The sequence below is a fragment of the Mytilus californianus genome, unplaced genomic scaffold (genome assembly GCF_021869535.1).
Source record: "Mytilus californianus isolate M0D057914Y unplaced genomic scaffold, xbMytCali1.0.p SCAF_3, whole genome shotgun sequence".
In the NCBI taxonomy this organism is placed as follows: domain Eukaryota; kingdom Metazoa; phylum Mollusca; class Bivalvia; order Mytilida; family Mytilidae; genus Mytilus; species Mytilus californianus.
The window spans coordinates 111,315,196-111,339,574 of record NW_026262679.1 but is presented as its reverse complement, the minus strand read 5'-3'; the positions used below and the strand labels follow the sequence as shown (position 1 = coordinate 111,339,574).

General features: G+C 32.0%; 1 protein-coding gene across 1 annotated transcript; it reads right to left on the bottom strand.

Annotated features, from left to right (window-relative positions):
* Positions 1-20,834, bottom strand: LOC127735815 (uncharacterized). The gene is made up of 11 exons (XM_052246193.1): positions 20,781-20,834; positions 14,474-14,632; positions 11,945-12,099; positions 11,395-11,498; positions 10,966-11,088; positions 9,565-9,667; positions 8,364-8,421; positions 7,301-7,433; positions 6,505-6,710; positions 5,879-5,988; positions 1-4,356 (listed from the first exon to the last, which is right to left on the bottom strand). The coding sequence occupies exons 1-11, from the start codon at positions 20,808-20,810 to the stop codon at positions 3,051-3,053; spliced, it is 2,487 nt and encodes an 828-aa protein (XP_052102153.1). The 5' UTR covers positions 20,811-20,834; the 3' UTR covers positions 1-3,050.
* Positions 20,835-24,379: the final 3,545 nt, after the last annotated feature.

The following is a 24,379-nucleotide window of genomic DNA, read 5'->3' as shown; positions in this document are numbered from 1 at the left end:
TCGGTGAGATAATTTTAATTTTTCTTTTTCAATAGTAATTGACTAGAATATAATACTGTTAAGATTTCAGACAAACAAAAAACAAACAATACAAAATCACTTCTTTATAACGAAAAACATATACATGTATATGAAGGCTTGATAAATCATGTTCTTTCTCTGTGAAAAAAAAATTCAATATGTGAACATCAGAAAAATCTTGATTTAAAATAAAAAATAAATGCTCATAATTACAGAAATCTGGATGTCCTTCTTTATAAATTTGATATACTTTAAAAAAAATATTCTACTTTAACAGTAGTTTTCAAGATGGTATGCAATCAAATACAGGAATTCAAAAGTATCAAGCAGGAAATATACATATTTTTTAATTGCAGTTTTAATACCCAACATCATCATGCTCATTGGCAGCACTCTACATGCACACAGACACTAGCCAGAGTTGGTCAAAAATTGGGCACTTGAAAATAAAACATGCATCCAAATTGGCATCTGGTAATGTCTAAAGCTACACCCTTTTGGGTTTCCCTTTTTCTTCTATCATACTTTTAGCATACCACTTCATGAAAATACTCGTAACTTTTTCCATTGTGAAAAACATTAAGTAAACCATTGCTGCATGCTCCTATAATTAAGGTGATTAAATATGATATTTTCATCTTCTAAAGTCTTTTTCTTGATAACTTTTAAAGAACTAATTAGCACCATCTTTACTCAAATTTGTAGTTTATAAGGGCCTAAAATTGAATATGTATAATACACAAGAGTTCACATGCAGAAATGTCTAGCCTGTTTAACTGACCATTGATTTCATGTTGAAAGTCTTAAAGATAAAGGTTTTACTACAAGTATCACATAGACTTAACATTTTTAAAGATCTATGAAAATGAGGTCAAGGCCAGGTTATACCTGCCAGACAGACATGTTCACCTTACAATCATTCCATATACCAAATATAGCTGACCTACTGCGTATAGTATTTGAAAAAAACAGACCAAAACACAAAAACTTAACATTGACCAATGAACCATGAAAATGAGGTAAAGGTCAGATGATACCTACCAGACAGATATGTAAACCTTGCATTCATTCCATACAACAAATATAGTTGACCTATTGCTTCTAGTATTTGAAAAACTTACCAAAACTCAAAAACTTAACATTGACCAATGAACCATGAAAATGAGGTCATGGTCAGATGAAACCTGCCAGACTGAAATGTACCTCTTACAATCATTCCATACACCAGATGTAGTTGACCTACTGCTTATAGTATCTGAAAAACAGACCTAACTAGACATCATTGTGGGCCCCGCTGTAAATAATGTGTGGTAAAAAATTTGTATGGATAAGGTGATATGAAGCACTTTATTAAGTTTTGACCTTGAACTTTGACCTAGGAAGTTGTACAAATATTATGACACACCCTCTAGTGTGGTTAATATACATATCAAGTATAAAGTATGAAATTATAACTGTTCTCTAGATATAGAGCAGACACAATTTGTTACGGACGGACGGACAGACTGATCACTATAGGGCGACCCACCACTAGGCGGGGCCCTAATGACATAACTTTAACCTTTATCACTTATCCACATAATGAGGTCAAGGTCAGGTGAACACTATCTTACGTACTAGACCTTGCAAGGAACCCATTTACCAAATATAGTTATCCTATTACAGATAGAAACTACGTAACATAAGGTATCTGCATACAAGGTATGAAGCATCCAGGTGTTCTACCGTCTGAAATATAAAGCTTTATACAAATAGATTACACCACCGCTGCATAGTAATCCCTATGCAGGCAAGACAAACTAGAGGCTCTAAAGAACATGTGTCGCTCACCTTGATCTGTGTGCATATTTAACAAAGGACACTGTCCAACATTGTAGACGAGAATAGAATTCATGACAAAAATCTGTTTTGTTGATCTTGTATTACCGATCATTTAGTCTGTTTTAGTTTCTCTCTATCTTCTTTAGTTTTTGCTCAAAACAAAAAAGAGGGTAAAAAAATCCTCCTTTAAGGACAATCACTTCTATAAAGAGTGAAAGTCTCCTAACTATATCCGCAAAATATGACTTGTTAGTAGATCTTGCTTTGCTGATTATTTTTGAGATTTAAAGTGTCTATTTATCTATTATAATTTTTATCATAAAAAGCAAAATGCCAAAAAAAGGGTAAAAATCATCATTAAAGGGAAATAACTCCATTAAGGAGTCGTGGGATGATTTCCTCTACAATTGTCTTATTTGTAGAACTTTTCTTGCTGAACATTTTTGCAATTTAGAGTTTCTCTCTATCTATCATAGTTTTCAAGATAATAGGCAAAAATGAAAAAAAATGGTAAAATTTGTCATTTAAGGGCATAAGCTCCTATAAGAAGTTGTCTGACAGTTTTGACTATATGGACAATTGGTAGAGCTCCACATTCTGAACAATTTTGCTCCAGTCAGATTTTCTTTATTTATAATGGTTCTCAAAATAATAGACAAAACTTGCATTTTACCCCTATGTTCTATTTTTAGCCATGTTGGCCATCTTGGTTGGCAGGTGGGGTCATCGGACAAATTTTTTAAACTAGATTCCTCAATGATGATTGTGGCCAAGTTTGGTTAAATTTGGCCCAGTAGTTTCAGAGGAGAAGATTTTTGTAAAAGTTAATGACGACGGGCGCCAAGTGATAACAAAAGCGAGGTGAGCTAAAATCAGCAGTACATGGCTGCTAATTCTGCAACCAACCATTGGAGAATAAATTTCTTTTGAAATAGTTTTCACTATAACAAATTAAAATAAAAACCTTAGAAATAGCAAATCATTAAAAAGTTGTAACTTTTATAAAAAAAAAACATTCAAAGACGAGCTTACTTAATCAATTAGTAACTATTTCAAAAACTCAAAGATCAGGGTTGAAATTACCAGGGATGGCTTAAAAATTACAATAATTAAAAATTTACATCAACAAAATATGGGTTCACGTCAAAGATCAATATACACATCCCAAATTTACATTTATTGCCATGATTTGTACTTCTCAATAACTTCTATAAAACAATCACTGTATCTAACAGTTCTGCTACAGTAAGATCTACATTCCATGAATGTTTCTGTAATGCTAACTTAACCTCATCATCTGACAGCTGTGGTAAAATACATTTTACTGTCTGTATATTTTGTTTTTGTTCTGTTGTTAAGGAAACAGATTTTTGTTTTGTTCCTAATGATTTAATCTTGGACCCTTTTGAAGTTTTCTCTGATAAATGAGATTTTTGATATGTTGAATCCACAGAAGAAATCCTATTGAAGTTAAGATCTGGTAAACTATCACTGTCAGAGTCGGACAAAGCACTGTCAAACTTTTGTCTGTTCGATTTAACTGTTTTAAGAAAACTGTCTATCTGTTTACTAGTAGAAGCCTCCTCATCACTTGATATTGCACTGTCTATACTTGTATTTACACTACTGACATTTCTTCGGTTAGGATGGGATTTGGGTGTGAAAGCCGATGTTGATGGTTGTTCGTCATCAGACCAGCAAATAGGTTTTTCTATTGACTCTTTTGCACTGGTAGTTGAAACTGACCTCAATTTAAATACCTTGGTACGTGGACAGTATTTTTTACCAACACTTTCAGTTTTTGTATTAGTGTTGTCCAGTTTATGTTTCAATGTCTTGCTTTTAACATCTGTCCAGATGTTTGTTATGTAATTGTCATTTGATTTTTCCTGATATTTCGTCTTATTTAAGGTTGCATTGTATGATACAGAATTATTATTATCAAATACACTGTCGTCAATGTAATCCATCTTTGGCTTATATGCCCCAGCTCCATGATATTTAGATGGTGTATTTCTCCGTTTTGGTGGTGTGGCCTGTATTCCTTTTGAACAGTGATACTGCACAAAAGGCTCAAGTGGAAGCTCTTCAAATGGCACAGCTGGGTTTTTCTTCTCCTTCTGAAATTCATCTGATTTTGAATAAGTGTTTGTTTCAAAAGCAAATCCTATTGATTTTTTGGCATCTGGAGAATGATGAAGTTGTATAGAGTTTTCCATACATAATGAAGCTTTTGGTAGATTGTTCTTTTTAACAGCACCAGTATTTGATTTTTTGTAAGGATTCTTTTCAAACTTTGATCTCTGGTATGATGGAGAAGTTTCTACTGTTTCTTCTATGAAAACATCCTGAGTATCAAAACTAACAGGATGGTTACTATCATGGTTGTCATCTATAATAGTGACATCATCTTCATCATCACTGTCAATAACATAAAACTCTTCTTTCTTCTTCCCTCCCTCTTTACAGTTCAATTCTTTCACAACCATTTCATCAAAATCACCATTTTTCATTCTGAAAAGACAGTAGAACTGTATTTATGCCAATAAAATTGCTAGCAGATCAATGAGACAAGCTATAATCATTATCCCTGAATTAGATTGAGGTATACAATAGTCCCACACCACTTCAATGCAACCAACTAATAAATATGCTATCAGAGTACTATATAAAGACATAATGAGTTATAAAGTTAAAGCCTCAAAAGAGTGTGTACCATTCATCTGGCATGCAAGAATCTAGCTTCTCTATAAATTTTAATGTTATTTTTTGGCTATTATTGTTCATCCACTTTTGATAATTTCTGATTTCAAATATTTTGTTTCTAGTCTCACAGACTAGAATCATTGTTCTTCATATCAAATTTGGTAACTTGTCATTCTCTACTATGTATACTAATAAGATCTCCTCTCTGTATTCTTATCCCCTAGGGAATAAACATTAGAACAAATAAATTTGTAAGGGGTTCCATGGAACCGAGTGCCTCGCCTGCTGCTGTCTGTAAAATAGTAATGTTGACTTAAAAATGAGTCTATTCATCAGTAACATACAGAATTTAAAAAAAAAATCAAACTTTTCCTTTAAATGTTATTTCATGGTCTTGAAGATTTCTTTCTGTCCAAGTTTCACAACAATCCATGAAGGTTTACAAATTTATCATGTAAAAAAATATAATCCTAGACTGTCTGTAAATGTTAACTGTAAAATACGAAGTCCATCTATCAGAAAAATACTATAAATGAAAAACTTAAATTTTTAAAGGTTTGCTTCAGACATTATCTCTTAATCATTAAAAAGTTTCTGCCAAAGTTTCATAAAACTCTATGAAGGTTTGACAAAGTAATTGATGTGTAACAAACTTTAACCCCAGACTATCTACTTGTTAACTCTAAAAAAACTAAGTCCATTTATCTGTAAAATATGGAAAAATGAAAATAAATATTTTCAAAAATTTTGCTCTGGATACTGTCTTTTGGTCATAAACAAGCTTCTGTCCAAATTTCATTATTTTCCATGAAGGTTTGACAAAGTTATTGATGACTGAAAAACTTGAACATCAAACTAAATCTGATGTTAACTGTAAAAAAAAACTAATATAAAAATAAGAAGATGTTGTATGATAAATCCATTTATTAGTAAAATACAGAAAAATGAAAATAAATATTTTCAAAATTTGGCTCTGGATATTGTATTTTGGTCATAAACAAGCTTCTGTCCAAATTTCATAAAATTCCATGTAGGTTTGACAAAGTTATTGATGTCTAAAAAAATAATAACCACAGACTGAACCTAAATGTTGACACCGCCAACGCCGACGACAGAATCTAGGATCGCTATGTCTGGCTATGTCTTAAAATTCCATGTAGGTTTGACAAAGTTGTTGATGTCTGAAAAAACATTAACCACAGACTGAACCTAAATGTTGACACCGCCGACGACAGAATCTAGGATCGCTATGTCTCGCTATGTTTCACTTTCACGAAATAAATTTTGCAGACTCAACAATAATCAGGCTTTAAGGAAATAGAAGAATTACCTCTGTTGAAGTTCTGTTGTTATTGATGCAAGCATGATGACAGTATCTTGTAAATTCTCTGTTTGTTGTACATTCAAGTCTGGATGGGACCTCAAATCTTTCAGTGCATTCTACAATAAAAATATATACTGGATTTTTGCAATAAATGACTCCATCATTGATATGGGTAAACAAGGATAATGATTTGCATAATTGTAGAATTTTCATATACATGTACCCCTATTATAGTCAAAACATTTGAATTATACTCCGATGACATGTTCTATTGTACGATAACCACAAATCCCTACACCTTGACAACCATCCATAAATAAGACTCACAATAAGCTGTAAATCTGAAGGACAACATCCCAAAATTTGAAAACAATTCATTCATTTGACCTTTGTCTCATTATGATCTATAATTCTGTTAGGTTATTATAAATCCCCATGCTGTACCTGACAACAATCCATACATTTGACCTTCGGCTCGTCATGACCTGTAAAGCTGTAAAACTATCATACATCCACATATCCGACAACAATGCATACAGTTGACCTTAAGTTCATGATGACCTGAATAACTGTAGTATTACCACACATCCCAACACCTAGATAACCATTCATAAGTTTGACCTTTGACTCACCTTGACCTGAATAACTGTAGGGTTACCACACATCCCAACACCTTGACAACCATCCATACATTTGACCATATATTGTTCTGGTTCCCCTTCCACAATATACTGTAATTGGCACTGTAGTCCTTGAGCTGTGAACTGCTGTTTCCATTCCACCATTTTTGTTACCTGTGTCCAAAATCTCCCTTCCTTCAAAGTCCTGGCAATATCATCTAAAAAATATCAGGAAGCCGAATATATTTACATCCTTCATAAATTCCATAGTGTGTTTGTACAGTGAGATAATAAACAGGACATTGCAAATCTATTTACATTAAGCATGAAACAAATATTTAAAAATATCATGACCATTCTAAACAAGTTGAACTGTGAGGTTTATATGCTCACTAATGATACCACTGCTATAAGTATTCGGTAAACAGGTAGTTGATAAAAACTAGATCTAACAGTTTTTTTCACATTATATAAGTTATAACAATTGAACTATCTGACTAGAATATTAAGTTTGACAAACCATTGGCTCCAAGTTTCCTCAGACTTAATTGTGGTTGATATGCTCTACATGCATCCTCACACCAAATTATATCAAAGTAAATCTCATTGTATCTGAGATATTTAAAACAAGGAGGTGACATGTGCACTTAATCTAAGGAATGAACTTCTTATTATTTTCTTTACCTGATCTACCTGGAAAATTTTCATGTTGGCAATATGCTGTTTTTATAATTTTGTTGTTTTTCTCAATTTTAATTTTGTTGCTTTTGTCAAGTTAGTCTGTTTGAAAAATGTGTTTTAAGATCACCTGCTCTTTTCCTTTCGACTAGAAATGGTAGAATTCTTTCTGTTCCATCACAGTTCCATACCCAACTGTAGTCTCCAACAGGAAGTTTTCTTGTCTTGTACTTAATGTTTACATCTTCTATCATTCTACAAAGCTAAAATGACAACATATACTTTGATTAATCTAAGAAATATCAGATTCATGTATTTAAGTTAATTTTTCCACAATGTTTTTATCATCAATCTCAGTCCAGTCAGGTATCTATGACTTCAAAGTTTGCTCTATTCAAACAAATTTCTCTATTATCCTAAATAACATGTGTTAAAACTATAATTGGAGTAAAATTTAAGGAAACTGTATTTAAATTTCACTTCAATAAAAACTGTAATAGTTCGGGCTGTTTCATTAAAATGGGGGTGTGAGGGCAGGAAGGAATGTTTCATCTTTTGACATGGGTTGTGGGTCATTTATGGTTATACAATGTATTGAAAATACTCTAAGTGTGTTGGTTGTGGTGGTGTTGGTTTTGGGGAATGGTGTTGGAAGTCCATTCCTACCCTTCCATATCCATACTAAAGCAATGCCCCTTAAAATAATATATGTTAAAAGGTATCAAAAGTATATTCAAGTAGAAAATGTCAAGATAAAAAAGTTTGACAGACGCCATAATGAAACCATGATATGTAACCTACTAAATTGTTCATTTTTTTTTCTTTTCTCAATATGCATTAACCACTTTAATTTGATTATATTTATATTGGATGTATGAACTCAGAGACAATTTTTTCTTACAGCTTAGTTTTTTTATAGCTGCTGTGACCTTGAATTTTGACCTAGTGATCTCAAACTCAATAGTTTTCCTGTCAAAAACATGTTCAGTAAAAATTTAATGTATGGATAAAAGTTATCACAAGGAAATTAGAAAAATTTGAAAATAACCTTCGACACAGTAATAAATAAAGATATTCCTCTCAATGAAGGACATTCCCACCCATGTTTGGTGACTAAGCATTTAATCATACTATTAGTGGAGTTCAATATGCATGATATGTCACAACTTTCAACACCAATAATATATACTTACATCTCCTAGACCAACTCTGTCTCCTCCCATCTCAGATATATCAACCAATAGAACTACACTGAAATATAAAGTTTGTTCAAACTAGTATCTGAATGTCTTTTTCGTTTCCTCTGTAAAAAAACCTGTGAAAAAGGGCTGACAATTTTGGATATTCATCGATTCTAAGGGGCCACAATTGTTTTATTATACCGAACTAACAGTGGAAGGGTCTTTTGAACCATTTAAAAAATATTGCCTTACGGTAGTAAAAGGTTATCAAAATACTTAGTAACTTAGGTTAGAAAATTATTTGTGAATTTCTGGTATGTACAACAAAGGTAGACTCTTTCTGTAAGATATTGATGGCCCTGAAAAGGACAGTTTACGAGCGATATCCTCGGCACTAAATGAGTTTCCAAGCCTTGTTTGATTTGTTTCCTCGTTACTTGATGGGCTTATTACATGGCCGTTGCCATTTTGTTTACAGGCATCAATGATCTCATTTTTTATGGGAGATAACTCGTGCAGAAACCAAGGGCTGAAAAGGTTATTCAACAGAGAATAATAGGGTTATTCACCGCTGAGTGTTAATTTTTAGGGTTATTCATCTTTCCTTGCATTCAAATGAAAACTAACTGAATTATTCCATAACACGTGATAATGTATAAACCAATAGAATTGTTTATAATATATGTAAGGTATAATAATACATAATATTAATCTATTGTTTCATCTAAAGTGCATATTTTATTCTTAGTGATTTATATTAATTCTGAGCTCTTACTTTTTAATATTTATATTTGTGTATCTTGTCATAATCATAAATATAAAATTTTGATCCAAACAAAAGTATGGTGTGGTACGATATCCAATGAGACAACTATCCACCTAAGACCAAATGATGTAGATGTAAGTAACCATAGGTTACAATGCAGCCGACAACAATGTGCAAAACCCTTACCTTATAGTAAGCTGTAAAATGCCCTGGGAAGACAAAAGTAAAATAATTCTATGGACAAAACAATAAACGAAAAACAAATATGATAGACAGTTACCAATGACAACCACTGAATTACAGACTGCTGACTTTGAACATCTACATACAGAATGACGTGGACATAAATATGTTTGCAAGCACTAAACCCTCCCCTAGCCTGGGAAGTGGTGTAACAGCACAAAGTCTGTTCTACATTGGCTTCTTTACTTTTGATGTTATAATTACCCATCTGATCCATCGTAGTTAGTATAGAGGACATCATTGTTATCAGGAACAGTGGACCATGGTATAACATGACTACCACTAACTTGTAACCTCCCACTTCTTTCTGGAATAAGGGTCAAAAGCGAAGATAAATTGAAATATTGAACCATTATTTTGCTAATATTCATCTATTTTTTTGTACTATACTGCATCAGGACAGTGGGCAAATAACTATAATGTATTGTGACATCATAAATTATAAACAGAGTGTGTCTTAAAATAGGATTCAAATTTTGTTTCCATAAAATGGCTTGAAATAATAAAATTAATTGAAGATGATAAAAATATTATTCTACTCTCCATGCAATCCAGGAAAGAGCAATTGCTTTCAAGTTTTTGCAGTGTTTAGGGATGTTTGAATAAAACATGTTACTAAAAATATTTAATTAAAAATACCAACTAGATGTTCACTGCAAGGCTTTAACTTTACAGAATACAGAAACATTTTCCCATGAATAACAAATTTGTATCAGTTTAATAGGATTTTCATTTTATGTTTATTTTCAATGTCAACAATTGCAGTGTTTATAACATCTAAACGTATATTTATATACATAATGAGTCCAGGGATGTTTTTCATTCATGACTGCAGAATTTTTAAATATTGAGTGAAAATGAAAGCATGGACATAACACATTTTCCATAAAGTAAGAAATGCTTCTTTGTAAAAAAACAAGTACCTGTAAAAATACATCAATATAGTATTCAGTAAATATGATAACAATAAAATGAAAGTATTAAATAAATAAAAAATCAACAGTATTCATTTGACTGTAAAATTGAGAATGAAAATGGGGAATATGTCAAAGAGACAACAACCAGACCAAAGAGCAGACAACAGCCGAAGGCCACCAATGGGTTTGTAGAAGTTCCATGCGGCAAATGTTAATAGCCAATAATACAATATAATTGAATGAAATAAAAGCAGAAAGTAAATACTGCTAATTAGAGAAAATTACTTTTAGCAAATTTAGGACTGTATATCAAATGCACATTTTCTGTCCATTACGTTGTAAAAAAGGTTGAAAGTATGTTAGATGTATCTGAACTAGACTTTTCTCATTTTGTTACAACTTAACAAAACAGAAAAATGTATAGTACAATAAAATTATCTGAGGTATCTCCCATTATATATTAAATGCCTTAAAACTTTCTGTACAAAAAATCACAAAAATAAAATGAGTTTCTGTTTTAAAGTTATTCATTGCACAGGAAAATTATTTTTAGCAGTCTAATTTTGTTTCTAGCATACAACTTGTTGTTCACAAAATATGATGGAATATTTTTATCTAAAACTTTTTCTCTCTGAAACATATGTGAGTGATTATCAGTCAAAAGACAAATTGTAAAAAGATATTGTACCTCTTAATCTTAGAGCCTCTTCTGTTCCTGACGGCAACAGAACATATACTGGTGCTTTGTTAAAAATTCTCCTCTTGACAAAATCTCTTTTGATGAGTATTTCCATACGCCACCATGCTGGACCTACATGATATAATTAAACTTTGTACTATACAATAATCCCTTCATCATTTCAGCCTTAAAAATCCATTTATTTCATTTGATATTTAAAATATTATTGGTAAGCATTATCTGGAAAATTCAAATCCTGTTCCTTTAAAAAGTAAATAGATTTCATTAGCTTTTCTATGAGTTAATTTCTTATTCTTTACTCTTAATTTCATTTTCTAAACATCTTGGTTTTAAGCATTTTTCCTGTGCAACTTTACATATTTGAAAGTTTTGGGCAGCTTACAGGAAACATTACTTTAATTTCTTTTCAAGACATACATAAAGTTGTGTCTTCATCCTCAAGATCTAGTAACTGTTCATCACACATTTCTGTGGCTTTAGTCTTAACTACATCTTCAGGGACTAGAACTGAGCTATCTTTACTGAAAAAAAATTTACAGTGCAGATAATAATATATTTTTCTTCAAATCTCCACCTGTATACCATATATATTTAACAATACAAGTGTGCAATTGTACTGAATATGTGCTAGAGTGTTTGAAATATATTCGAGTTATCTAAATTATCTCTTATTGCCACCTTTGAGAACACTGCACTCCCACTTAAGCTTTTAGCTCTTTGGTAATAAAATATCTTGTTGAATGCATGATCCATGAATGTAGAAAATAAAATGCAAACACAACCATACTAGAACACGATGACAAATATATCATTTTTTGTAAGAGTCTCACAAAGATCTTAAAGACAAGACATGCAGCTCTTTTCAATAAAAAAATCATTGTTAATAACACTGAATTATCCATGACTAATGTTTTAAAAAAATTATTATGTTTGCAAGAGATCTGTTTACAAAATAAATTAACCAAACCTGTGTCCTTCAGAATAGGCTAGCTCTGTAGCTTCTAACAGGGCCATTAAAATAGCCCCAGCTGATGATACAAATCTTCCTCTAACTGGCGGGTCTTCACTCACAAAATCATCTTCTTTAATTTTCTCTAGTTTCTTCTTAATTTCAGTTCCAATCTAAAATTTTAAAGCAAAATAATCTTTTATACTGTGGAAGTAATTTTATACCATTATAGTATGTGTAGTATCCGCATTTGGGTATAAACCGCATCACCCTTTTCATCTCCAAATATTGTGAAAAAAGTCTAGTTCGCTTGTATACCGGTAATCTGCAACAACTTTTGACAAGTTGCGGGTCCGTGAACAATGACTGAAACTGATGAATTTGCAGTCAAAAAAATTTTTTTTTTAAATTGTTTTCGTCGAGATCGGCAAGAAAGTAAGCATTGTTGTTAAAAAGATCTATAATTAGTATAAAATTATGAATAGTTGTTGAAAGAGAACTTTAAAGAGATGGATTTAATCTTTTTTGAAAGTCTTCAAAAGATTTGTTTATTTGTTCAATTAAATCTTCTTTCAGAAAAATTTTCTTTACTAATTATTTTAAAGTCCCAAACAATTAAAGAAAGAGCTGTAATTAATGTTAATTAATTCAATCATATACATTTAATTATCGGTTTATCACTTTTGATATCACTGTTAGTCGTAGCTTGCCCAAGCTGATGCACTGTTCAAATATTTATTTTTTAAATATTTGAAATGCCATTAAACAAAAGAAATTAAGGATCAAACATTTAAGATCGAAAATGAATTCAACTCAGACTGTTAAAAAACAAGTTTATTCCTTTGGTAAATTTTAACAATCATACCTTCCAATTGTCATTACCAGACGGTTGGTAAAATACGTCAGTCCTTCATCGTCAAAGAAAAACTTAAAGTTATAGCTTATGCTGAAGCCTATGGCAACCATGCCGCTGGTAGAGAGTTTACCAAAGCTGCCAACCCAACAACAGAAGATAAAGGTGTAAAAGATGACAGAGACATCTATTACCATGATGAAGATGAAGACGACGACATGCCACTCGCTGTATTGAGGGACATTTTCACCATATTCCGCGAAGAAGATAAAAGAATCCTTTGATGGTTTTTAATCATTTAAATTTTAGTGCTTTAGTGACATTAAACTACAATTTGTCTTTAATATCATAAACTTTAATAGTGCATTATATAATATTACAATTTGTCTGATCTTATTATAAACTTTAATAGTGCATCATATTATGATATACCTTTGTATTGTTGTGTTTGATGTTTATATAAATTGATTAGACCGAATTAAAACTCTTTAATCTTATCATTTCTTTTCTACATGAGAAAATGCCTGTACCAAGTCAGGAATATGACAGTTGTTATCCATTCGTTTGATGTGTTTGTTTTTTTGATTTTGCCATTTGATTGAATTGGGGACTTTCCTTTTTGAATTTTCCTCTGGGTTCAGTATTTTTGTGATTTTACTTTTTTCTTTATTTTGAATTGAAGAACTGACCTGGGTTATTGTATAACATATACCAATTTGTCTTGATTTCAATATGAAAACACCCAATGAAATTCACATTTTTTATAGATTTCATTTACTGTAACAGGAAAATAGCAATTCAAAATTCTCCCCATATTCAATGATTTTTTCACTAACCATGAACATTGAAACCAATAAGTAAAAGTATTTTAGACTATATAATATGGACAATTTAGTGCATGTCGTTGTATAGACACCTGTGTAGTGAAGACTTTTGCTTTCTGTAGATATCTTATGGTTGTGGGTGTCATCGTGTGTCTATCTTATTGACACATCACCTTTAACTCATAGTATCAAAGCAGTATATCACAAGTCTTAAAATAAATCTGTTAATCGTCACTAAATAACCCATGTAACCTGAAATGGCACTCAATAAAAAAATCTGTTGACCTTTGCAGGAAGGTTGCTAAATGTTATTGATATAAGGTCAATTCATGAATGTAGCCACATGGATGGTTGCCAATTTAATAATAAAATTCAATGCATCAAATTAATATATAAAAAAAGTCATGAAAATGGGAAATCATTATTTTAATTTATGTGTGGAAAATCCAAAATTCACATTTTTTGTATTACAATTAGTTTTAAAAGAAACAATAATTTCATCCATTATCAATTTGAAGTCTTGATAATATAGAGCAAGCTTTATGTAAAATCTGTACCTCTATCTGTCTGAAATACACATGTACATGGCTCAAATATGTGTCACACAGGAAACGGTAGACTGCCAATAGAAGCAAAATTATTAATATAAAAACAAGATGATGTGTTATGATTGCCAATGAGACCAAATCATACAACTTTCCACCATAGACCACATGACTTAGAAGTTAGCAAATTATGAGCATGCATGGTACTGACCTTATTATTTCCCAACATGATGTGAATATTGAATAGTCTCTATGACAAATTCCCCTTTTCCATTCTCTATTCTATTAACATATAAAAAATTTAAAGTATATTGAATATACAAACCCCTTCAAGTTTTTCTGCCTGTTTTGTAGATTTGACCGGTCTGTCACACAATTCTAATGATACAATGGCACGCGATGTACATTCTGCAGAAGACTTTAGCCAATGCTTAGTCCTCTGATACACCTCTTGTCGCTGTAGACCTCGAATAAATTTGTACTTCTGAAAATATACAATTTTGCATGAAGTGAGCAAGGGTCCTTTCTTTCACAAAGTGATCATGATGATCTTCAGAGTACCTTTATACACTTGATCTTTGATTATTCATTAATGAAAGAACCTTTGAGAGCACGCTCACATACCCCACGCCCCAAAATTGTTACTTGGCAAACAAAAGGTAAGAATTTGTATATAATAATACTAATATGCAAAAATTTGTAGTCGTCAATGAAGATTTCATGGCCAAATTAGGTCTCCAAGTTGAGAGCAAATTTCTCTCTCAAAAACCAGACGACAAAAATGGATTCAGCGTTATGGCGTCTTCGTAGGAAGGCATCACAGCAAAAAAATAAATCAGCCTTAAAGACGTCATAATCATTTGGACTATGATCTGAAATAAAGGTAATTGCTTTGTGACGTCACATATAATATCTTCTTCTCCTTCTTTAAGTACACAATAAACCATCAAGCAGGCTGATGATTAAATACTGTTGCATAAGTGGACTATTTACAACAAGAGTGCACATACTGAAATGTCTCGCCTACTATACTGACCATTGATTTTATGTTGATAGTTCTAAATATAAAGTTTTACTACAAGTATTACATTAACATTTATGATCCAAGAAAATGAGGTCAAGGTCAGATAAACCAAGCCGGAAATACATACAATCATTCAGTGTCTTCCCTAGAAAATTTTTCATGCATGGTGGGTCCATGGTGAATTTGCAACGCGGCGCGCGACGCTTCTTTTTCCAGAATTAGTAACACTACATAATTTATATGTTTAAAGCCATATACCAATCTAATTGTTTTATTATAGGTACAGCAATTCATATAAGTCATGGAACTTTAAAGTATTTATTACAGATGAGAGGAAGACTTAATAAACAATAATAAAAATAATCCAGTCTGTAATAGTTATTTACAAAATAATGCCATGTAGGCCTACACATTATTTTGTTGATATCTTCCTCTGTTTCAACTTTCCAAAGGTCACCACACATTTTTCAAAATCAAAATCTTCCTCCTTTGGTCCTTCAATTGATATATGCATTAAGCAATTCAGCACTTTTTTGGCATATTCTTTTTCTCAAAGGTGTTTTAACTCTGTTTAAGCATGAAAAACACCTTTCACAATCAGCTGTTGAAACTGGCAATGGAAGACTCAATACTGCATACTTAGACAGACAAGGATACAAAGTTCCAAGACTGGCAACTTTGTTCATTGTCTGCCTAAATGTCATGTCTTTACATTCTTTCACTAACAGTGTCCTCAGTTTGCTGATAGAATGGTTTCAGCATCTTGGAACAGCAAGTTGTTAAATAAAACTTTGAATGTCATCATTGCTTCACAGAGATTTTACAGGAAACAATAAAACAAAGTTTATTGCGTTAATTACAGAAGTCGTCAATAAGGAATACCTGACAAACGGACATACGGATGACATTGTTTGGAAGCTAAACTGACATTTTATTTCATGACAATTTGTAACTATTGTTTCTAAATACATCCCTGTCCGATTTATTTAGAACGCTTCATAATTGTAAAAATCCTATCTTGCCGAAGTGAAAGAAATTTAGCCCCACTTGTGTAAAAAACGGCAAATGAATCCGCTACACTTAAGCTTCATGTGACCCCTTCAAATAAAAGTAGAACAACACAAGTTTATTAAAAACAATATTTCCGTAAATATCTACGTATGTTTTGAAAGTTTTTCTATCAAATCTTTTAAATATTTCATAAAACACGTCTTTTTCTCGGCCCGGTGGCTGTGATGTGTATTCTTTGATATAATCAATCAACCGCGACTAATCTAAAAATAACTGATTGTTGTGACCAATCAAAAAATAATTCATCGATGTAAATATAGCTGATGAAAAAACTGCGAAACTTTATTATACAAAAGTTTTGTCCATTCCCGGTGAAATTACGTTAGTTTTATTTTATAATACCAGAGACTATACCAAATTTTTAATTTCTACTTTTTAAAGATCGCAGTAAAATAACGATCATGTCAAACACCCGTTTTAAGGTGAAATTTATACTGGAAAAGGTTAAACTTTTTATTTAGCACAGAAAGATATGCATTGGAGATTAATCTGACTATTTATTTATCAGCTAACTGGCAACTTCTATTATGTAACCGAAGTCTCGATATAACCAACTAATCAAGAAGGTTGTAAAATTCCGGCATGCGCGACGTGATGCATCCAATTATCAGTCGGATGAGTTTAAAACACATGTGGAGTGTGGTCACTTGTCACTTCACTTTCGAAATCGATAATAAATATTTTACACAGTTATAATTTTCACACATAGCGGGATGCATTGCGGCAATGATGAAAGCATGGCGGTTGAAATTTATGCGTAGCGGTACCGCAATGCTTGAACAGCCTAGGGAAAACACTGTCATTCCATGCATCAAATATAGTTGACCTATTGCTTACAGTATCTAAGAAACAAAGTTAACCAGGAAAACTGAACATTGACCAATTAACCATGAAAATGTGGTAAAGTTCAGATGAAACCTGCCAGACAGACATATACACCTTACAATCATTCCATACACCAAATATAGTTGACCTATTGCATACAGTGTTAGAAAAAAAGACCAAAACACAAAAAACTTAACATTGAGCAATGTACCGTGAAAATGAGGTCAAGGTTAAATAAAACCTGCCAGACTGGTATGTACATCATAAAATATTTCCATACACCAAATATAGTTGACCATTGCTTCTAGTATCTGAGATATGGACTTGACCACGAAAACTTAACCTTGTTCACTGATCCATAAAATGAGGTCGAGGTCAAGTCAAAACTGTCTGACAGGCATGAGGACCTTGCAAGGTACACACATACCAAATATAGTTATCCTATTACTCATAATAAGAGAGAAATTAACATTACAAAAAATCTTAACTTTTTTTTCAACTGGCATGGTCAAGGACAATGGACATATGACAGACAGAAACTTCATATCATAAGGCATCTATATACAAAGTATGAAGCATCCAGGTGTTCTACCATCTGAAATATTAAGCTTTTAAGGAGTTAGTTAACGCCGCCGCCACCATATCACTATCCCTATGTTGAGCTTTCTGCGACGTCAGAAGTCACAGGCTCGACAAAAATTAATCAACAAAGTAAAATATGGAAATTCAGTGCTATATTGTACAAATCGTTTGATGGAGTGAAGATGAACGAATTAGAAAGTTTGAAATTAAGGTGTAGTCCGGTGTATCCGTGCACCTTAGACTTTTGGTTTCACTTTGGTAAACTCATAAAACCAATAATCGGATAATATTGTGTGAACAAATTCATAACATACTTTAATTTCATAAAAAAATCTTCTTTATGTATATTTTCATTCTTAAGATTTTGTGTAATGTGCATCCAAAATAAGGGGAACCCTTGTTTTGACAGTTCTTCAAAATGTACATGTAATGTCCGGTGATTTTGCAAATGCCTTTTAAGATAGGTAATTTTGAATAAAGGAAAGATTTTAAACAACTAAATATAGTTCAGTTTGTACCAAACAGACTGCCAAGGATGAGGAGCTAAATTTATTTCATCTTGATAAAATGAAACTTAAAATGAAACCTATTTTATCTGATGATGTAACAATTCTTTATGGAAAATGGCTAAATATGGATAATCATGGGATTGGAATTAAAAATTTCTGCTTGAACTTATCAATATTAATCTTTTCTGTCCTTGCGGGTCCCTTCTGAAGACTAAAACAATTACAAGAATGATTTTGTTTGTGTTACATTGCAGATATGACAAAATCAGATAATGCTGGACATCACCAGCCGTGCAGATACTGGGGACTCCACTGTATGTACATGTATAAAAGATTCAATATTTAAATGAGAGTTTAGAGACCAGCAGACTAGTGTGCTGTTCTCTTAAGCTGTCTGTCATTGAAATGGTAATAGGTTCCATTGCGGTATTGTAAAGGGAAAGAATGAGTGCCTGTATGTACATGTATCGTTAGATGTACATGTATATATGTGTCTAAAAGTGAGTTGATGAAATTTTCTGGTTCTTGAATCTGCAGGTATAATGTTGGTGTCTGGTGGACTTGTGACTAGATGATGAGAGATCTTATATATCTTAACAAGTCTAGTGCACAGTCTCTGGGCTGATAGTGATGGCCAATTAGGCGTGTTCAGCATGTCATATACACTACTTGTATTATGGTATTTATTACAGACATACAGAGCAGCTCACTTTTGGAACATTACAATCTTTGATATCTATTCTGTGGTGTGTGGGTCAAAACTGAGCAAGAGCATTCAAGTTGGCACTGGCTACGATTACGTTGAAACATAACAAAAAGTTGTTTTTATGCTGGACACTAATTGCCGGAATGCTATGCTGGGTTAGGAACCCATTAATTTCGAAAGTAACAATAATATTTGTTTCTACTATCATGACTATTATGTTGCGTTATTGTTACGTCAGATTTATTAAACATTTAATTGACTTTTAATTAGTTTTTTTTGCTGAATTCTCCGCTAGGCTTGATAATAATAATAATATTATTAGTATTATCATTATTAATATTATTATCATTATCATTATCATTATTCAACAAATAATGTTAAAAATATTTTTAAGTATTAAATGTTTAAATGTTCTTTGAGATAATACTACAATTTATTACTATAAATTCAGAAATTATTGCGTGCATTTATTATTGCGATTTTTCAAGAATGGACAAAAATGCGAGATTAATTATTGCGATATCATGAAAATCTGCATACAGATAAATGTAACAGATATCAGAATGCGAGTTCTTATTATTGCGATAGTCACCCAGTCGCATTATTCGCATTAATAAAAACCTCGCAATAATTTCTGAATTTACAGTAGTTCAATGGTTCAATGTTTAGAAGAAAAGTGTTCACTTCAATTTATTTAACTGCACACTTACCCTTTATTACCGTCATTATACTTAGAACAATGAACGAAGTTATTCCCAAAACAACATAACATGTTTCCATTAAAATTTAGGACGAAAATATAAATATTTCAAGAATCAAAAAATACTTTTCACCTGAAGCATGGCAGACATTGGTAGCTAGTATAACTTCAAAACGGAAATTGCAGAGTGGACAAATTTGATATTTTCATTGCACTAAATAATTACAATTTTGTTGAATTGGGGTAAAATTTTGTAATTAGTCCACGTATGCAGATAATATGTAATAATCGGATGTCGATGGAATATTGTATACCAATAAAAGAAGAAGAACTGTTTAGTCTGCAAAACCGATGTGCATCTTGTGGCATCACTATAGTCATGATAGTATTTTATGGCTGCTTAGAGTTGTTCCACCAAAAATGCTTTGGACTAAAACATGCACCCAAAAGTACATACCAGATTGGCAGAAACTGTCATTGTAAATAAAATATATAATCTGTATGGGCGTGCAATATTGTATCATTGAATTGTTTCCAAATAAATTTTTTCAAGTGTATTTCAATATATTAGATAAATACGGGACGTTCTATATTATTATTCCCAGCATACTAAAATGCACTAGCGTAACAATAACACAACTTAACCGTAGACCCAAATATTAATGTTACGTTCATAATTAATCAGTTCCTAACCCAATCTAGCATTCCGGCAATTAGCTTTTTTGTTATTATGATTTCAATGTAATCATAACCTGAGTGCCATTCAAGTTTAGGGCGGATAAGTGCTTGGCATGCCTGACTCTTGATATCATGATTAGATGTTTTGAGGTTATGTTTTAGGAAGCCAAAAGTTTTGTTACTTTTAGATGTTATCGTTTATTAATATTATGTGTTTGTCCAACCTAAGATTTGATTGGAGTGTTAAACCAAGGTATTTATCAGATGATAATGATTCTAATGTATGATTGTGAAGGATATAATTATGTTTGATGGGTTGTTTTTTTCTGTGTGACAGATAGGACAGTGCCAGTGGATAATTTTGTCGGGATGAAAAGCCAGTCATCTTCCCAACCGATCAAATTCGAATTAAATCGAGATCCTGGGTAAAAAATATGCTGATTTGAAATTAATAATATAATTTGATGAAATTATTAACAATACTCCCCTCTACATGATACAAACATGACATTAAATGAGTATTTTCTATTTGTTTACCAAATCTGTGTATTTTCTTTTGCCCGCCATTTTTCAAATCACTTTCTTATCTCCAATTTGAAGACTCATCATATACATCAAAGCACTGTGCAATACTCAATACACAGACCCAAGCCGACAAAAAAAGACATACAATCTTAGAGATTGGAAACTCCATTTAATGGCCGTATCATCCACCAAAATAGCATACAGTTCTTTTAATCATTTCAAACTTATTTTCCATGTACTGTTTCTTCTGTTTTATTTTTTTACTCAATTTTCAAATTTTTCCAAATATGGTTTGAAAATCAAGATATTGGAAATTCAATGAAGTTGCAGAAAGAATAGTTGTGGTTTTAAGTACAAAATATGATGTAATAAAATACGAAAATCTAAATGATTTCTTGATAGGTTACTGCAGGTATTATTCATAATATATTTTGAGATTTTTTAGATACAAGACTTTGATTTGTTCTTTTAACATTTTCCATGTAAATCTCAAAGGCTGTGTGTTATCTTTGGATTTTGATGAGTTGACATTATCTCTTAATATTATGTATTTGGTAATATCAGAGACATATAATACAATTGTATTATAATGTTTCTGGTAATATTAAGAGACATACTATTCAATCAATAAAACAAAACATGAAAAGTTGCTATAGTTACCAGTAATTCATATGTAGATATAGGTCATAGTGATCTATTTTTTTGGTGGTCAGGTTTTGAGGGAAAAGGGGTGTCTAGTTACTTCACTGTTATCTCTAAAGTTAACTTTCAACACTCTTCAATATGATAGATTTTTTAGGCTTTTTTAAACAATCTTCGTTAATCCTAAGTGTTGTGTAAAGTCTGAGAATACAAATGGACAGTCACACAGATCAGTCACATGTGGACACAATAAGAATTGTTACAATATGATTCCATGGTTCAGGTAGAATTGGCGGATCCAGAGGGGTTCCAGGGGTTGGAACCCCCCTTTTTTTGACGATCAATGCATTTGAATGGGGACATATAGTTGGAATCCCCCCTTTTATAAATGACTGGATGATGATCAGACTTAGTCTGGATCCGCCCCTGGATAGTTTAATGAACTACCTTAAGTGTCTTGACAGCGTATATTTGTTCCGCCTAACAGAAATTCCACTGGAAACTTTGTTATAAACAATGTCATAATATCTGTTCCTGTTGGAACAAATATTCTATACCATTTATTCCTTTAGGAACATATACTGTAATATTTATTCCAGTGGAAATAATATTCCAGAATATTGTTTCCATTTGGAACTAATATATTATGAAGGAACTTCTATTCCGTGACAGTGGTGTTGTCTAAGGGAGCTAGGATGAAAAATTTTGTCCTGCATTTTTTTTTAGTTGTAATCTCTGTCCTGCATTTTTATTTTTCACTCTATTCGGTCCTGCCTTTTTTTTATAAGTTTATCCTGACTTTTTTTACATAAATTGTTATAGGAATAGCATCCCATTTGACTAAATACCAGTCCAGATAATCCACGAATGAAGTCCCTTAATAAATATACTATCTTTTAAAGGGATATTGTACCAAGATCAAAGATCATAATGTAAAGATGCTTAAATTTGTAGTATATTCATGGAGTATTCACAAAAATTTCAACTTCTATGATTTTGTTTTTTTCATTTTCGATTTAGGAAGTGAATAAAATGACACTATACTCATGCTCGAAACAGTTTTCCTCTTTCAAATGCTGGTCATAACCTATCAAGAATTCTCCTAGAAATCTTGAAGGGGTCTATGTCTTAAAGTATGAGAAAGCAATTGAAATTTGGCAGTCAAATAAAGGAGGATATGCTTATAAATTATGATAAAATTGCATAAACTAATGGGGGAAATAATTGGGTCTTCATTTCAACTGTGCAAAACATTCAGTCAGTTATCCATGACTGAAAAACTAAAGGACACAATAGTCTCAATGTGATTTGTAAATATTTACACAACTGCATACCAAAATTTCATTGACTTATCACAAGTGGTTCCTCTTAAGTAAATCATTGACAAAACATGTAACCTATGCAAAAGTTTCAAAGTCAATGAACCATGACTGAGGAGTCCCAGTTGAGCTATATCATCCCCATTGAATTACTTATACAGTTGAATATTAAATTGTGGTTCATCATAACTGACCTAACCACAAACTTTAAACATGTAAATTATACAAAAGTTTCAAAGTCAATAGACCATGTCTAAGGGACTCAGAGGGTTCAAATAATTTCCATGGATGTGAGATGTGCTAATTTCGTATACAACTGCATACCAAATATCAGTGACTTACCAATAGTGGTTGTTATTAAAATGACCTAATCAAAAACATGTAAACTAAGTAAAAGTTTCATTATCTATAGACCATGACTGGTTGGAATAAGATGTACCAATGCTCTTACAACTGTATACCAAGTAGCATTGGCCTACCAATAGTGGTTCCTCTTATACTAACCTAGGCTAAATTGCACAAGGTCATGTTTCTCGTAGATTGTTTATAATCTCGCATATCTTTACTCTAAATCCATTGAATGTGTACTGATTGATATTTTGTCTTGAACTCATGATTTTTTAATGACTAGTTATGTGCTTTGTACTTGCTTTCAATAACTGTGCATACTCTCAGATCTTTTTTTTTGTGTCTTTATACTTTTAGTTTATCCACCAGACAGCAATGGACATAAATAGAAGCATATATAGGTTACCGCCTGGCTGTCAACAATGAGCAAAACCAATAACTAACAGTCAGCTATAAAAGGTCCTGACATGAAAAACACCATTTTACTCTCATGACATATTAGCTTAAGGAGACTGAACATCCTGTTAAAACATTGTTCAACATAGATTTTACACATGATGTTATTCACATAACACATTATTTTGGACTGATTCAGACTTAAAATGATGTTAATCTTATGACACATTAACTTGAACTCAAGGAGATATTAAACATGATGTTATTCCTGTAACACTTACATTATTTTGAACATTTTTCAGTTTAAATGATGTGACGTCTATGATACATTTGATGCTTTAAACATGATGCTTTTCCCATATTACATTACTTTGATTCCATTAACATTTTAAATAATGTAACTTTTATGACAAATTAACTTGAACTCAATGAGATGCATAACATCATGCTATTCCAATAACACAGTATTTTGACCTGATTAACATTTTAAAGGATGTAAATTCTATGACAAATTGATTTGAACTGAGAAAGATGTTTTTAAAATATATGAGTTTTTCTAATGATATGCAAATTGAACTGAAGGATATTTAAGTTATTCCCATGACCTATATGACATGGGAGAAACCAATTTCTTCAATGAAGAGTAGCAGATCCAGAGCTTTAAACAGGGAGTTGGCCGGTTGGAACATCATGGAACTTTTTCCAGATACCAGTATGTCTTTTGTAATCTCAACAACATTTACCCCTCATCAACGTTCATTCAATTTTTGAAAACTTTTGTGCTTACCCTTTTTTTCTTCAAAGTAGTTGTAAATCACTTCAGATAAAATAATCTTAGAAAAACATGTTTAAACTCAGGTCATAAAGGTACAAGTGACAATGTTTTATGTGGGCCCCTTTGCCTAT

What these genes read in the sequence shown, in the direction of transcription:
- LOC127735815 (XM_052246193.1), bottom strand. Translation starts at nt 20,810, where the DNA reads ATGGCGGGCAAAAGAAAATACACAGATTTG. An exon ending in AAAGAAAATACACAGATTTG is followed by an intron (nt 14,633 to 20,780) that starts GTAAACAAATAG and finishes GTATATTTTCAG; the next exon opens with AAGTACAAATTTATTCGAGG. An exon ending in AGAGGCTCTAAGATTAAGAG is followed by an intron (nt 9,668 to 10,965) that starts GTACAATATCTT and finishes CCCTTATTCCAG; the next exon opens with AAAGAAGTGGGAGGTTACAA.